This window comes from Petaurus breviceps, unplaced genomic scaffold (assembly GCF_028583685.1).
Source record: "Petaurus breviceps papuanus isolate PSGF00001 unplaced genomic scaffold, PetGlider_PUasm1.0 90925, whole genome shotgun sequence".
NCBI lineage: Eukaryota > Metazoa > Chordata > Mammalia > Diprotodontia > Petauridae > Petaurus > Petaurus breviceps.
Window position 1 is genome coordinate 4,583,830 of NW_027187380.1, and position 16,674 is coordinate 4,600,503.

Genomic DNA, 16,674 nt, shown 5'->3' on the forward strand with positions numbered 1-16,674 from the left:
ACCATACCGATCCTTGTAGTAACCACCTCATCCATCCCCTTGGCCCTGTGAGGTGATGCCAGGAGAGAGGAACCCAAAGGAGGCAGGCAGGTAAAGACTTAACTAACCCCCTTTGCTCTGTGGCTATTTCAGGGAGCCGGGGACCACTGCTATTACCAGGGAAAGCTTCGGGATAACCCAGTGTCCTTTGCCGCTATCTCTACCTGTCAGGGACTGCAGTGAGTATTGAGGCCGTGGGGCACAGGTGGGGGGAGCCCCTCAGATTCCCTCGGGCCATTGTTTCTTGCTGATCACTTCCCCATTCCTGAGCTGTGGGCAGGTGAGGAGGTGGGGGGGGGGTGATGGGAGCCAATCCATTCTCCTCTTACAGTGGAGTCTTCTCTGATGGAAATTTCACTTATACCCTTGAGCCCCAAGGAGAAGCATCCCAGGTAAGGTGATGTCATTCAGTCATTCCCTCCTAACCCCTGGTGCCTGCCTCTTGGGGTCTCGGCTCTACTCACTCTCCCCATAAATACTAGGAATTATGGTTCTTCCCCTAAAGGGGCAAGCTAGCCTTTTCTACCCCACCTGGACTGAATGTTATTCAGCTCTTTTCCTTCCTCTCACCCCAGTCAGTCAGGTAACCCCAGACACAGTATCCCTGCCTGTCCCCCCAGTAACCTCAGATCTGACTCCAATGTCCTTACCTCCCTCCCTCCCACCCCCATCTCCTGGTACTTGTCCCCCAAGGTCCTGACCTCGGAACCTGAGGAGCTGAGAGATTGGATCTGACATACTGACATGGGAGCCTTGGCTGGTGGGGTTATAAGGTCAAGGGAGGAGGGAAATGCTAGAAGCTCCCCTTTGGGCTTCCTCTGCTAGCCTGCCTCTGTTTCCCTGGAGTAAGAGGGTCCAGAGTGGGCTGACTCCTCCCTCTTCACTATAGGGGCCTCTCGCCCACCTCATCCACCGAACCTCTCTTCTCCCAATCCCTGGATGCAGGGAACCAGGTGAGGCAGAGGGAGCAAGGGGAGAAGTGGTGAGGGGGGGGGGATACAAAGGGAGAAGGGATCTGGGTCGGACCCTCACCTGCTCTCCCTCCTCCCAGATTGTTTGTTTGCTGCTCCCTCACTCCCGGTTCCACCAGCCCTGCCCAGGCTGAGAAGGAAAAGGCAGGTATGGGGCCCATGGAAACCTCAGGCTGCAGAATCCTCAGGTTTCAGACTCAGGCAGGAGGAGCCTGCAGCCTTGGGGACCCTGACAAGCATGGCCTGGGGCTGCTGAATTTCTGTGGGGGAGAGGGTACAACCGGCCTATTCCTGAGCCTGTAGCTTCCCCAGCTACTGCCCACTCATATGCATGTGTTTGCATCTGCCCACTGCCGTACTCCCACTTCCAATGAGATCATTAAATGCTTTGCAGACCAAAAGCATGACCTAAGGATCTGCTGTCCTAGCATCAAGCATGCAAAATATTGGGCATACAGCCTTGGGCTCCAGAAAGATACACGAAGGGGAAAAGTGCACCAAGCCATTATGGAGGGATGGGGAGGAAGAGGATGCCGTGTTATAGTCTTGCCTTGAACTCACAATGAGCGGGCTCCCTTTGGTGCTGTGTGTGTCCCAAGAAAATCCGATCCCCCAGCTCAAGAAAGTGAATGCAGAATCTGAGTTTAGAATAAGGGTTCTTAACCCTTGTGTATCAAGGACCCCATTGGTAGCCTGGGGAAGCTTATGAACCCTTTCTCAGAATAATGTTTTAAATGCAGAAAAGCAAATATATAGAATTACGAAGGAAACTGAAGATTATAGTTTTTTTTTAAACTAGTTATTTTTACATCTAAGTTCACAGACTTCTTAAGGTTCCATGGACCCCAGGTTAAGAATATCTGCTCTAGAATCTGTAGTTGCCAATTTATAATCCACAAATCTCCCAGCTGGCTGGAGGCTCTAGGTTCTTTGGGACTTAAAGAGTTTCCAGTGATCTGGGCTCAGCTCTCAGGGAGAGAGGAGGACTGGTGCTTTGTCACCTGTCCCTCACCCCCAACCACACCCCCAGGTCCGGCGTGGCCACTCCACCGTGCACAGTGAGACCAAATATGTGGAACTCATCGTGATCAATGACCACCAGCTGGTGAGTTCCTGGGGTTGGAGGCAGCGATCAGGGCTGGCTCCAGGTATGCAAGGGAAGGGAAGGCTGGGGAGGGCCAGAAGATGCTGCCCTCTTCAGGACACTCTCCCTCCCCCAATCTCTCCCACCGTTTCTCTCTTGTTTCTTGCTGTCAGTTTGAGCAGCTGCGTCAGTCTGTTGTCCTTACCAGCAACTTCGCCAAGTCTGTGGTGAACCTGGCTGATGTGGTAAGCAGTGCCCTGTCCTCCCCTCTGATGTGACTCCCTCCTTAGCCCCCAGCCTGCAGCATCTCCACCTTCCCTACAGACAGGGCCCCATTCCTGCAACACGGGCCACTAAACCATCCATAGGGGACCCCTTATGTTGCCTTTTATTTTGTTAACTATTTCCCAATTCTATTTTAATCTGGTTCTGGTGTACTTGGGACTGTTGCAAGGTGCAATGGGGCCTTGTGCTTGACACCCTTCTCCCAGCCAGCCCCTAGTCCCATTTCTGGCACCCTTTGACTCCCTGGCTAGCTCCCTCACCATTACCCAGGGTCATGAGTGAAATAATAGCAAATGCGTATGTAGCACTCTAAGGTTTGTAAAGTTCTTTACCTATTACCTCATTGGATCCTTAGCACAGCCCTTGAGAGAAGGGAAATGACTTGCCCGGGTTCAAGTGGCCTAGAAGCACCTGAGGCAGGATTTTGTCTCAGGTTTTCCTGACACCAAGGCCCTCCATGCATTATACCACCTAGAATCCATGCCCTAGAAGGAACAAGGACTGAGGGTGAATCTAGGGGCTGTGATCTCTGCAGTGACCGCAGAGTTTTTGCTCTAATTTCAGTCTCTTCCTGCTCAGAATAGAGCAGAGGCGCAGGACTTACCTCCCATTTTATAGAGGAGAAAACTAAGGCCCAGACTACATAAAGAGGTCGGAGGCCGTTCCTGGTCTGCTCCCCCTTTATCTTGCCCCTGGATAATAATAATGATGGTAACAATAATAATTAGCATTTGTATAGAGTGTAAAGTGCTCAACAAACATTATCTCATTTTTATCCTTACAACCTTAAGATGTAGGAGCTATTATTATCCCTATTTTACAGATGAGGAAACCAAGGCAGAGAGAGGTTGTGACTTAGGGTCACACAGCTAGTGTCTGGGATAAGATTAGAACTCAAGTCTTCCTGATTACAAATCCTACCACTGTGCCAACTACCGTGTTTCCCCGATAATAAGACCTATCCCGAAAATAAGCCCTCCCCTTACTGTAAGATTCCTCTAAAATAAGCCCTCCCCCGAAAATAAGCCCTATTGAAATTGCTACTGTAGTGAAGATGATCCCCTGTGTTACACGCTACATTACGGTACCCTCTGTATGCACCCTCCACCCCCTCCCCCCTCCCGTGAAACACACACAGCGCTCCGAGCTGCATCCAATTAGAGCTGCAGCAGTGAGCGCGTCATCCTGTTCTTCCCCAGTGATTTGCTTATTGAATAAAGGTACATTTTTTTGTTCACATTTACCTGTTTATTAAAATTGCTGTCAATGTTCATTAAAATAAGCCCTCCCCTGAAAATTAGCCCTCTGGTGTTTTTCTGTCCAAAAAAATTAACAAGACAGTGTCTTATTATCGGGGAAACACGGGTATACTATTCTCTTCTTCATCCCCAGCTGTACAAAGATCAGCTTAACACTCGAATTGTGCTGGTTGCTATGGAAACATGGGCCGGTGGTGACAAGATCCAGGTACAGGATGACCCTCTCGAGACCTTGGCTCGACTTATGGTCTACCGGCGGGAGGGACTGCCCGAGCCCAGCGATGCAACGCACCTCTTCTCGTGAGACTCCTTGCCCTACCCCATTGACCCTTTCTTCTTCTCCCTTCCTTTCCTGATCAGAACTCTTCCTCCTCTCCAGACTCTCCCCTAGACTCCCAGACCCTCCTGGGAGCACTGAGAGAGGCCAGTCTATCCCAGATTCAAATGGCACCCTCTGTGTTCTGGGGTCCCTTCAGTTATCCCTACTGAACTCCTGAGTTCCCTATCAATAACTCCTGGAGAGAGCAAGCCCCCCAGCAGCTCCAGGAATGGAGCTGACCTGGCAGAGGGAGCAGGAGACAAGACTGGGACCCAGGAACGGGAAGAATGCAAAGGAAAAAAAGAGTGGCTTCTCTCAGGCTTAGCTTGACAGTCCTGTCCCCCATGGTTCTGACTTATATTCTGCTCCCACCATCATCTCTGTCCAAAATGGGGGTTCTTTATAACTCCCTCCATTCCTGCTACGGCAAAGCTCTCTCCCCACCTTCCTTTCTGTGTCCTCTCTACAGCCTCCTCTTTGGTCAATTGAAAGCTAAATCCTATGCTCCCTTATTTCTTTTTTCTCCCCCCTTTTTGGTGACCCCTTCCCTTCCAGGTTTCCAGTGCTCTCATATTTTCTGCTCTTGGAGAGGAAAAAAAAATAATCTGATAAACTAATTCACACTAAGGTGTTAAGGTCTAGAATCCTGAAATCTTAAAATCTTTAGAGTTAGAGGAACCTCAGAGATCAGCTAGTTCATTTTGCAGCTGTGGGAATTGAGCACCAGAGAAGGAAAATGATTCCTACAAGGTCACAGAGTGAGTTAGCAGTGGTAGAAGTGTCATCCCTCCCAGGGATGTTTGCATTTTAAACTGCCCATAGGAAGAGGCTCAGCCAGCTCCAGAAATGACCCAGCAATGGTGGAATTGCAGGCATTGGGGGGGGGGGGGGGGGAGAAGACGTGTATACAGAGGACCTTAGTAGTATCTTAAATTATCCCATAGCTACTTATTTGGCAGACCTACCACTTACATCATATCTCCCTCCATCATTCCTCCTCCAGGGGCAGGACCTTTCAGAATGCAAGGAGTGGCACTGCCTATGTTGGGGGCATCTGCTCCCAGTCTAGGGGAGGTGGTGTCAATGAGGTAAGAGGCTTGGGGGCTTGGGCAGGGACCAGGGATTAGGAGAGGAAGAAACAGAGCATGGAGCTGGTTAGGAAGATTCTGGAGGCAGGTAGGGGTTCCTCTTGTTTTAGGGTTTGGGTCTGATCTCTGTCTCTCTATCACTCCTTCCAGTATGGCACTGTGGCATATGTGGCAGTGACATTGGCACAGACTCTGGGGCAGAATCTGGGTATGATGTGGAACAAACATCGAAGTTCAGCAGGTAACCCCTTAAAGTCTTTTGACCTCCAGAGCCTTCAGGCCCCCTGGACACCCTGTCCCTGACCAAGTCTCAAGCTCATGAAAATGAAAGGAGAAGAGGGGTGTTTTCATTCACGTACCTATATACCAATGGGATTTGGAGCTGGAAGGGGCCTTCTTCCCTACCCTTCTCATTTTACAGAGGAGGAAAGAGAGGCCCAGAGAGGTCATGTTCTTTCCCCAAGGTCACACAGCTTTTAAGTAGCAGAATTAAAACCTAGAGCCCTCTCTTTCCACCACACTGTCCCTGGTCTCTGTGGTGGAGAAAGGCAGCTAGATTAAGAAGATGGAGTGGGAGAAGTATAGGGGAGAGTCCTAGGTTACTAAGGGCAGGGACTTCTCTCAAAGTGTGCCCTGGATCTTCCTGCAGGTGATTGCAAATGTCCGGATACCTGGCAGGGCTGTATGATGGAAGACACAGGGTGAGCTCCTTTTTTTTTTTTGGGGGGGGAGGGAAGATGGGGTCAGAGGAGGGGCACAAGATCCAGGTAGCTCCAGAAACAAGACTGGGCTAAAAAGACCTGCAGCTGGACTCATGGCCTTGGGCATGGGGTGAAGAGAGGGGAGCTCTCCTGGAGCTCTGCCCAAATGGAGTCCCAGGTGCTGGCTGACATGCAGTTCCCAGTAATGGTCACCAGATATTTCCCCAAGCCTGGTTTAGAGTAGAGTACCTCTCTCTCATTGCTACCTGGCCCCTATCCCCTAATCCAAGGGAGAGGTCAGCTCCCCTCACGCCCCAAGGAAGCCCAGGTGTGGCTCCCTTGGCCTTAGGGAAGGTCAGCTTCCACCACAACTCACCCGGGGGAAGTCCAGGTGGCCCTTGGGGAGGCAGGGACTAGTCGGGTGGTGGTGGGGACAGTCCGGGATACAGGCTGAACTTGAGCGCCCTCCTTACCCCTTTCAGACATTACCTGCCCCAAAAGTTCTCGCGCTGTAGCCTGGAGGAATACAGCCAGTTTCTGCAGGAGGGAGGCGGGAGCTGCCTTTTCAACAAGCCCCTCAAGGTAGCTAACCTCGGCCCCTCCCGCTCCACCCCTCTTCCCGCTACCGGCTTGCACGCAGCGTGTAAAGTCAACTCTGGAAAGGACCCCGGGGCTAGATGGCCCCACCTTCCCTCCTAAAGGAGGCCCCTTCCTCTCCCCGCCCCCTCCCTCGCTCCTTCCCGAGGAGAGGTAGATGGTGGGACTAGGCGTGGACAGGCCGTGGATTTGGGGTCCAGGGAACCCCTACTTCTCGCTCCCCCAGCCAAGCAGGCACAATGGGTAACCTAGGGAGCAGGGAGGCTAGGCCCTTCCCTCATCTAGGTGTTAGGGAGGAAGGGCAAGAGAGGGGTCCTCCCCTATCCTCCATGCAATCGCACCCCTCCGCAGCTGCTGGATCCTCCGGAGTGCGGAAATGGCTTCGTGGAGGCGGGGGAGGAGTGTGACTGCGGATCCGTACAGGTCAGTGGGCAGACGGGGCAGCCAGGGAGAGGTGGGGCGCGAGGCCGGGATCTGAGCCGGGCGCTTGCTCGCCTCCTCTACTCTTCCCTCTCTTCTCCCAGGAGTGCAACCGAGCCGGCGGGAACTGCTGCAAGAAATGCACGCTGACCCACGACGCCATGTGCAGCGACGGGCTGTGCTGTCGGGGATGCAAGGTGAAGGGCAGCCGGCCATCCAGGGCGGGAAAGTTGAGTGGGGGCGGTGCTGGGGCGGGGCGAAATCGGAAAGCCTGGAGAATGAAGTGGGAGGTTCTGGGGCGGAGTCTGGAGGGGGCGGGACCGGGCGCCGGCGAGCAGCCGCAATCGGAGGGCCAGGAGGTGAAATGAGGGCGGTCCTAGGGAAGGGACATTTGGGGGCGGGGCCAAGAGCGAGCCAGGAGTGGCAATTGGAACGCCGGGAGAATGAATGGGGGCAGTCCACGGGTGGGCGGGGCCGGGAGCGAGAAAGGAGCGATTGATTGCAGGTTTTGAGAATGAATGGGCAAGGGATTGAGTGGGGTGGGTCGTGGAAAGATTTAGACTAGGCTTGCGCCATTGGGAGGGAACTGGGAAGGATTCCCTTAATATCTCGTCCTGTTGCCCCCTTCCTAGTACGAGCCAAGGGGAGTGTCCTGCCGAGAGGCTGTAAATGAATGTGACATTGCAGAGACCTGTACAGGGGACTCCAGCCAGGTCAGTGTGATGCCCCTGAGGGACTGGGCTGTCCTCCCAAGTAATCTCAGCCCAACCGTCCCTCCCCCCCCACTTCTGGATGGGAGGAGGGGTACAGCACATCCCTGACCTCATTTATTTCCAGTCCACTCTCATTGGAAAGTGGGGGTTGGGCATCCAAACAATCACCCTTATTTCTGCAGTGTCCCCCCAACCTGCACAAGCTGGATGGTTACTACTGTGAGCAGGAACAGGTAATGAATGACAAAGGGAGATCTAGGGAGGGGGCTTTTCATTATTCCCACCTTCCTCCCCAGTGCCATCCCTGGAGAAGTCTCAGGTTCAGTGCTCTGTCTTTTTCTGTCTCTGCCTGTCTATCTCTGTGTCCCTATCTCTGGCCCTCTGTGTCTGTCTGTCTCTCTTTCTCTCAGGGTCGCTGCTATGGAGGACGATGCAAAACCAGGGACAAGCAGTGCCGGGCACTCTGGGGCCACAGTGAGTCTTATGCATGCTACCAGCCCGACTACAGTCTCATCTCATGAATACAGACAAGAACACATCATGTGTTATAGTAGGAAGAGTTCTGATTAGAAATCAGAAGCACTGGGTTCTAGTGTTTGACAAATCTTGGGTAAACCTTCCCCAGGCCTGTCTTCAAAATCGTGGTGGTGGTTTCTAAAATTGTGAGTTGATTAAGTGGCCCCAGTAATCCTAAAGTCTCATCCAACATCTATATTTTATGGGTTTCTTGTTGGGGGGCCAAGAAGGTGTGATTGAGGGTGTAGAAGAAGAATGTCTGGGTGAATGTCTCTCACCTGGAGCCCTTCCTGAGGTCCCAGGAGCTCAAAGATCTAGCTGGATGTACACATAGAGAGATGATCTACAGCAGGAGTTTTTAACTTAATGTCTATGAATTTGGGGTTGTTTTTTTTTTTAATTTTAGTAATTATTTCAAAGTAATTGGTTTCCTTGGTAATCCATTGTATTTTGCTTTGTACATTTGAAAAACATTCTTCTGAGAATGGATCCATAGGCTTCACCAGACTGCCAAGGGGATCCATGACACAAAAGAGGGCTGGGTTGTTAACCCTTCGAGGAAGGGCAGTTCAGAGAGCTCAGGGCAAGCTGGGTGTTTTGTTTCCCACAGATGCTGCTGACCGCTACTGCTATGAGCGGCTGAACGTGGAGGGGACAGAACGAGGAAACTGTGGGCGAAAGGGCTCTGGCTGGGTCCAGTGTAGTAAGCAGTGAGTGGGTCCCCTCCCATGAGGAAGCCCTGGCCCTGGGCTCCTTGGTGGGGGAGACAGTTGGCTCTGGGCCTCCCCAAGAATTTTCTATTTAGGTCAAGGGCCCTGAGGTAAGAAGGAAGCAGAAACCAAGGCAAGAAAAGCTGAGAGGGAGGGTGGGAGAGATGGTAAGAAGCTATGAGGTGTCCCTATCAGTCTCTACTTCCTGATTCCTTAGTTTCTTCATCTGTTCAGAATTATAGTTAGGGTCAGGGTCATGGTTTGGGTTTTTGATGAGCCAGGGTTGGAGCTGTGTTTCAGATTAGGAGCCAATCATCAAAGTAGGGTACACTCATCTCTGTCTCTCCCCATCTCTCACTCCCAGGGACGTGCTCTGTGGATTTCTCCTTTGTGTCAATATCTCTGGGGGGCCTCGGCTGGGGGACCTTGGTGGGGACATCAACAGCATCACCTTCTATCACCAGGGCAGGGAGCTTGACTGCAGGTACCTGGAGCCCTATCTCTTTAGTGCACCCAAGGGTAGGGGGAAACCCATCTCTTTGGGGCTAGGATTAGAGGGGGAGAGGAGGAAAAAACTAAGTGGGAGGGAGAGGCTGAGGGGATAAGGTTTTGATTAAGGGACAAGAGAGTGGGGAAGTGAGGGGGGAGTATATCCCAGAGACTGAAGCACAGGCTGCCTTTCCTTTCAGGGGGGGCCATGTGGAACTAGCAGACGGCTCAGACCTGAGCTATGTGGAAGATGGCACTCCCTGTGGCCCCAACATGCTCTGCCTGGACCACCATTGCCTCCCAGCCTCAGCCTTCAACTTCAGCAGCTGCCCAGGCAGTGCAGGCCACAAGATCTGCTCTGACCATGGGGTTGGTACTGACCACTCCAAGCCCAGACACTGATCCTTCCATGAAATGGGTCAAAGCCAGTCTGTCCAGGGAGGGTGGGAAAGGGGATGGAGATGGGAAGGGAAAGGAAGATGGTGACATCCCAGCTCACACAGAGCCTTTCCTCTCCCTCCCAGGTTTGTAGCAATGAAGGGAAATGCATTTGTCAGTCAGACTGGACAGGCAAAGACTGCAGTGTCTACAACCCAATGCCCACATCTCCACCCACAGAAGAGACTGAGAGATACAAGGGTGAGCTTTGGGGATCTAGGGGTTGGAGTGAGAAATCCATCTTTCTTTTTTTTTTTAAGTTAAATTACACTTTTTCAGATATATTTCCTCTGCCTTCTCCCCTCCCCTCCCCCATTAAAAAAAAACAACCTCCCCCATAAGAAATATTCAAAATCCAGCAAAATAAAATATCTCATTGGCTCTGTCCAAAACCTTATATGTCTCATGGTGCACTCTTATCACTTCTGTTAGGAGGGGGTTAGCATATTTTATTGTGTGTGTCTATTCATCGAATTAATCAAAAGTTCTTGTCTTTACCATGTTATTATTCTATAACTTGTTCTCCTGGTTCTTCTTACTTCACTCTGTATCAGTTCCTACAAGTTTTCCAAGGTCTCTCTGAAATCATCTCCATCATTTCTCATGTATTCTATTACATTCTTTCCATGTGATTTGTTCAGCCATTCCCTTGAAGGGCACCCCCCAAAAAAAATTCCATTTCATTTACCAACACAGAAAGAGCTTCTATAAGTATTTTAGTACTTGTGGGCCTTTTTCCTTTTCCTCTGATCTCTTTGGGATATAATCCTCAGTCAGCATCTTTTTAATCATCCTCTACCTCTGTATTTTTCTGATTCCCCTCCTTCCTCCATCCATTGCTTCTTGTAGACACATTCTTTCTCCACTCATTTCTAACCGAGATCCAACTCCCTTTCACCAGGTCCCAGCGGCACCAACATCATCATTGGCTCCATTGCGGGGGCAGTGTTAGTTGCAGCCATCGTCCTGGGTGGCACTGGCTGGGGATTCAAGTAAGCGTTGCCCTCCCTCAGATGATCTTACTGACCCAGGGGTGGGGTCACTGTGTGGCTCCCATCGTGTATGAGTGGCTGGCCTCTGATGACCCTGGGCCGTCCTTTGGGAAGGGGGGAGTCCTGGTCCTGACGGGGCTAACTGAAGGCTGGCACAAGGAAGTAAGTCCCTAAATGGACTCTGTCTCTCCTCTCTCCCTTTCCCCTCCCTTCTTCACTCCTGAAGAAACATCCGCCGAGGAAGGTATGACCCGACTCAGCAGGGGGCAGTGTGATGACATCTCCACCTCCATTCCACCCGCATCCACCTCTGTCTCCATCTCCATCATCAGCTACCATCCTGATTCCTCCATTGGGCACAGACCTGAGCTCACTACTCACCACCTAGTTCCCTTTGCAGGGGGTGGGGCGCTAGGTTGGAGAATGACAGACCCCAATGCCCTCCGTGATTCCAGCCTACCTTGGATCCAGCCTGGCTATTGGCTTATCCACCTGCTTACTCATCGAAAGGGTCACTTTATGGGGCCATCCTTTTCCACCACCAGCTCTCCACAGCCCCCACTACAGACGGAGGCCCCTAAAATATTCACTGGGCCTCCTCAAACTCTGTCCTCCAGCAATAAATAATCATAGCACCAGTCCCCTGGGGAAGGGGGAACACAGGCTCCAAATCCACCTGTCTCCCCATCCCATCTGTTCATTTCTTCCATATCATCGGATGTCTGACCTCCCCTGCTCCTCCTCCCCTTCTAGCTTTTCGTGTGTTTCCATGACTTTCCCTTCACCCTCTATAGATTGTCATGGTGACAGACAGGTCATTCTCAGAGACCAGATGTTCAGACATCTAGGGTGGCGGGTGGGGGAATCCGCTTCTCTGCCGAGGGCCTTTGTGGGAAGAAGGTCCTAAATTCTATTTACTTTGGCGATCTCCTTCACATCACCATTTTGGGGTGTGGGGTGGTTAGGGAGGAACTCGACAACGAGAGGTTTGCTTCCCCCCAGCTCCCCTGTCAGTTCTCTGGGTGTTTGTGTGCTCAGCTGGACTGTAGGCCATCCCCTCTGTAAGATGGATCCCTCACCCTCTCTGGTCCCTTGTTTCTCTTCCAGGTCGGGTGGGGCCTAAGCTCCTCTCCACCCCCTGCCTGGCACTCACTGTCACCACCTGGAAGGGGAAAGAACACGGTTACCCTCACCCCATCAACAGAGGAGCCATGCCATGCGAAAGTCTTCCTGGGGCCAAGCAATCAGACAGGCCCCCCAAGGGACATCTTGGTGGGGTGGGTCCCTGGGATGGATGGGCTGTGGCCCCAGCCCCTGCACTACCACTGAGAGTGGGTGGGGCTGGAGTGTTTGTCCTGCCCCCCTCCTCCAGCTCATGCCCAGCTTTGCCTTGTGTTCACTCAACCCCTCCCCGTGTGAATGTAGCTTCCATCATCACTGACTGTGCCCAGGCTGGGACTACAGGCCCGAGGGCATCAGTGAGGGAGGGGGACAGCCACCAGCTGACACTGCACTTTGGCCCTGGGGGCACCTTGGCTGACCCTGCCTGCAGGACTGGTTCAGTCAATAAAATACCAGGTCCCAGGGCCTCCACACCCAGCCTTCCAGGGGCTTGGGGGATAACCGCTCTTGGCCCCATGCTCTGGCTTCCTCACTCTCCCAGTCAGAGCCTGGAGGTGGCTTAAGATGTCTGATTTTTTTTATTGAGTCCTAAATGATGAATGTAACCACAAGGTTGGCAGGGACCAGGGTAGCTTTTAAGGGCATTCTGGTATGAAGGGGGAGAAGGAAGAGCTAAAAAAGACAGGGATTCATTCCCCCTTCCTTTTGATGGGGTCAAAGTCCTAACCCAGAACATAAATTTTCCCCAAATCTAAGGTAGAGTTTGGGGAGCAGTCCTTCTAGCTATCGCTAGTCCAAACTGGAGCTCCCCAGCTCTACTGAAACACAGGACAGGCCTGAGTGTTGAATCTAAACCAAAGCTGCCTGATTCTGGCCATGACCCCAGAATGTCAGCAAGGACCAGGGACTGGACTGGCAATCCCAGGGAGGCATATATCATGAGCTATTCCCTCATGGGCAGTTCTGGGACTAACTCAGGGTTTGAGTGCCCATTGGGGTGACCTTAGACATTGTAGGCAGGCGAACCTCTTCCCTGGCCGTGGGGACTGGGTTCAAGGTATCCTGTGACTGGTGCTATGGTGGGTATCAGAATAATGGGGAAGGTCCCCATAGCAATCTGCAATCCCAAGGCAGGGCTTCAAGACTACATCTTCCCAGACACTCAATTTAAAATCCCTCCTTCCACCCTGAACCCAAGGCCTGAGCAGTGTTTACATATGTTTTGATGCTGCCTCTCCACCCCCACCCTTTGAACCCAAAATGGGAGGCATCTCTCCATCTGGGGAGAGAGAGACCATCCATAGGTGGCTCTCCCTGGACAATCACCCTGCTTCTGGGCTTCCTTTATGAACTTTGACCTGGAGTCGAAGAAACTAAGGAGTGAGGGGACCTGTCCTACGCCCTCCCTCCTGGTTTAAATCTGTTTGGTCTGGGATGTGTGAGAAGGGAGACAAAAAGGCCTGTGCCTCCCTCCTTCACAACCAATAACACTCCTTCCTGATGAAAGCTGCAGTTTTCAGCCCCTTTCATGTCTTCTATTAAGTCCAGGCTCCCCCAACTGGGGCAACTCTGGGGAGGATCACAGGGGGGTGGGCTGCATCCCCCCTTCCCTCCCCAAACCTCACCTCAGGTGCTAGCTGGGGGGACCTGGGGCTGCTACATTTTGATTCCTTCTAAGTAGCTGTCAGAACCGTGGTGGCACCTGGCTGCCATTAACTAGCCAGGCAGGGTCCTAGATGCTCCCAAGTTCTAGATGGCTCTGCCCAAGGCAAGGTGTCTATGGGTGGGAACCCACTGACAAGCCCTGCCCCAAGCACACCTGCCCTGGCGCCTGGAAAAGTAAAAGCAGGTCTAGTGATGCCTTATGGAGTTCCCCTGGTGGGATTGTGCACATTTGTGTTGGCACATGCCTGAGCACCTCCACACAAATGTACCTCTGGGTGTGCCAGTGTGTGAGTGTGTGTGTGTTGTGTGTGTGTATGTGTGCACTTGCAAACTTGTGTGTATGGTGTATATGTGTCCACACTGGTTGGGGGAAGGGAGAGAGAATGTCTACCACCTCTGTGTGACCGGTAAGCCTGATGCTCTCAGCCATTGGCATCCTCTCATCCCGATGCCTGCCCCTGTGACTCACCTCCCCAGGCTGGGGCAGAAGCTGTAGATTCCCCGAGAGTGATGCCACCTTCATGAAGCATCCTGTAAATACACCATTATGGGGGGAAGGGAAAGAGAGGGAAATAAAGCTCACACTCACACTCTTGGTCTTGTGATTGACTGGCTTTTGACGTGATTTCTCAGCCTCTCTCTGCTCACCAACTCGAGGTACCAGGGTTACTCTCCTCCCCTAGCCCACTTCTAACATGCTAGAGTTTATCAGCCTAGGCTGGGGATATGGATGGGATGGGGGCTTATTTTTCATTTCATTGAGAAGGGAACAGACACAAAGAAGATGTATCAGCTCTAGCCAATAGAATCTTTCCTGTTCTTCAGCGAGATTCTAAAGTCAGAAATCTTCCTTGACCTGTAGAAAACCCAACTCTTCTTTTCTGCCCCCACCCAGACTTTGGTAAGACATTCTTAAAGAGTCTGTCTCATCTTAGAATCATTTACACCTCAAGAGGGCAAAGGGGGATCCAGATCTAAGTATAGTTATCCCTTCCACATTGTGATTTTCCCCATCAAGTTTTCAATATATCATGGGTCTCCATAAGAAATTAAATGGGAATTTTGGGGGGAGTTTTGAGGATGCCATAGACAATACATGAAGGCCAGAAGATGACACAGAGCCTATGACCAAATAAGCCAAATTTTACAATAAATTATTCTAAATGACCCATAAAAGTAAAAGAAAAAAATGAGACTTCTTGGGTATGAAGGGAGGGTCAAAAAATTTTATGCAGATTTTCCAGATGGCTGGGGTGCCATATCCCTAACCTCCACAATGTGAAAGGGATAACTGTACTTCTCCCTGGGATTGGGGTAAGAAAACAGTCCTGGACAGAACCCACAAAATGACACAGAGAAGCTAACCTTCCGCTGAGGACAGCTCAGCAGGCCGGCAGGAATCGGCCAGTGCAGTGCTCTGGGAGCCAACCTGAGCCTTGAGGGAGCCCGACGTTTTAGCCCCAGGGCAGGCCTGACCAACCAATGGCTGGAGGGACTCCAGATCACCAGAAGCTGTGGCGGTTTCCAGAATTATCAACACATAGATGCTAAGGACAAACAGAGGTCAGTGCAGTGTGGACTTTGGGGTCCAGTAGTTGGGAGTGTGATCGGCCCCTGCCCGCAAGGCGAGAAGCTGATGAGGAGCCGCGGCCATGCAGCCGCCACCACATGACAGCTTCAGTTCCTGGTCTGCAGACTGTAGGGGACCAAGCCACTAGTCTGAGGGATAATCACTCTTGCTTTAACCTGCTTGGATCTGGATCACTGTCTAGGGTGGAGGTCCTAGGGTGTGTGACCAGCTTGCCAGAGCGTGTGGAGGCTTCAGAGAGGGCACCCAACTAATATCTCTGGCACCTGAGAAAACCCCAGCATTTGGGATGAAGCTCCCCTATCTGGTAGCAGCGTCCTACTGTGGCAAAAAGCCCAGGAGTCAAGTGACTGAGTGGCAAAATGAGCAAGCAAAGAAAGCAAAATAAACAGAGCAACCCAACTTTACACTCCTATTTTGGCAACAAAAAAGATCAAAGCATGGAATAGGAGGAAGACAGTGAAGTCAGAACTCCTGCAACAAAAGCTTCAAAGAAAAATATGAGCTGGTTACAGGCCATAGAGGAGAGGACCTTAAGAAGCAAATAAGAGAAATGGAGGAAAAATTGGGAAGAGAAATGAGAACGATGCAAGAAAATTATGAAATGAAAGTCAACAGCCTGACTGAGGAAAATAACACCTTAAAAAACAAACTAACTCAAATGGCAAAAGAGGCTCAAAAAGGCAATGAGGAGAAGAATGCCTTAAAAAGCCAAATTTGCCAGATGGAAAAAGAATCTCAAAAGCTCACTGAGGAGAATCATTTCTTCAGAATTAGATTGGAGCAAATGGAAGCTAGTGACTTTATGAGAAATCAAGATGCTGTTAAACAGATCCAAACAAATGAAAGAAGGCAATGTGAAATATCTCATTGGAAAAACCACTGACGTGGAAAATAGATCCAGGAGAGATCATTTAAAAGTTATTGGACTACCTGAAAGCCATGATCAAAACAAGTACCTAGAAATTATCCTCCAGGAAGTTCTCAAAGAAAACTGCCCTGATGTTTTAGAAGCAGAGGGCAAAATAGAGGTTGAAAGAATCCACCGATCACCTCCTGAAAAAGATCCCAAAAAGAAAACTCCTAGGAATATTATAGCCAGGTTCTGAAATTCCCAGATCAAGGAGAGAATATTACAAGCATCCAGGAAGAAACAATTTGAATATAGGGGAAACACAATCAGGATAACCCAGGATCTGGCAGCGTCTACATTGAGGGATCTAAGGGCTTGGAATATGATATTCTGGAGGGAAAAGAAGCTGGGATTAAAATCAAGAATCACCTACCCAGCAAAACTGAGTATCATGTTTCAAGGGAAAATATGGTCATTCAGTTGGAATAGAGGACTTTCAAGCATTTTTTTTTTTAAGCAATTGGGATTAAGTAACTTGCTCAAGGTTACATGGCCAGGTGTTTCTGGGTGGGTGCTAAGTATCTGAGCCCAGATTTGATCCCCAGGTCATCCTGACACTGGGGCTGGTGCTCTTACTCGCTGTGCTACCTGGCCGCCCCACTTCCAAGCATTCTTGATGAAAAAACCAGAATTGAATAGAAAATTGGACATTCAGATACAAGAAGCAAGAGAAGCATGAAAAGGCAAACAGGGAAAAGAAATCATAAGGAACTTATCAAAGTTGAATTATTTACATTCCTACATGGAAAAATGATAATTGTAACT

The 16,674-nt window shown here is 50.8% G+C and overlaps 1 protein-coding gene across 1 annotated transcript; it reads left to right on the forward strand.

The window, feature by feature from the left end:
• Positions 1-944: 944 nt before the first annotated feature.
• Positions 945-13,998, forward strand: ADAM11 (ADAM metallopeptidase domain 11). Its single transcript, XM_069076137.1, has 20 exons — positions 945-992; positions 1,091-1,154; positions 2,041-2,115; positions 2,268-2,339; positions 3,772-3,938; positions 4,961-5,045; positions 5,196-5,286; positions 5,695-5,746; positions 6,229-6,328; positions 6,695-6,766; positions 6,868-6,960; positions 7,396-7,476; positions 7,659-7,709; positions 7,887-7,950; positions 8,603-8,702; positions 9,067-9,186; positions 9,392-9,560; positions 9,716-9,830; positions 10,531-10,621; positions 10,848-13,998. The coding sequence occupies exons 1-20, from the start codon at positions 979-981 to the stop codon at positions 10,894-10,896; spliced, it is 1,725 nt and encodes a 574-aa protein (XP_068932238.1). The 5' UTR covers positions 945-978; the 3' UTR covers positions 10,897-13,998.
• The last annotated feature ends 2,676 nt before the right edge of the window (positions 13,999-16,674 follow it).

Coding starts and splice junctions, on each gene's coding strand:
- ADAM11 (XM_069076137.1), top strand. Junction 5,747..6,228: donor TGTATGATGGAAGACACAGG/GTGAGCTCCTTT, acceptor TACCCCTTTCAG/ACATTACCTGCCCCAAAAGT. Junction 9,187..9,391: donor GGCAGGGAGCTTGACTGCAG/GTACCTGGAGCC, acceptor CTTTCCTTTCAG/GGGGGGCCATGTGGAACTAG.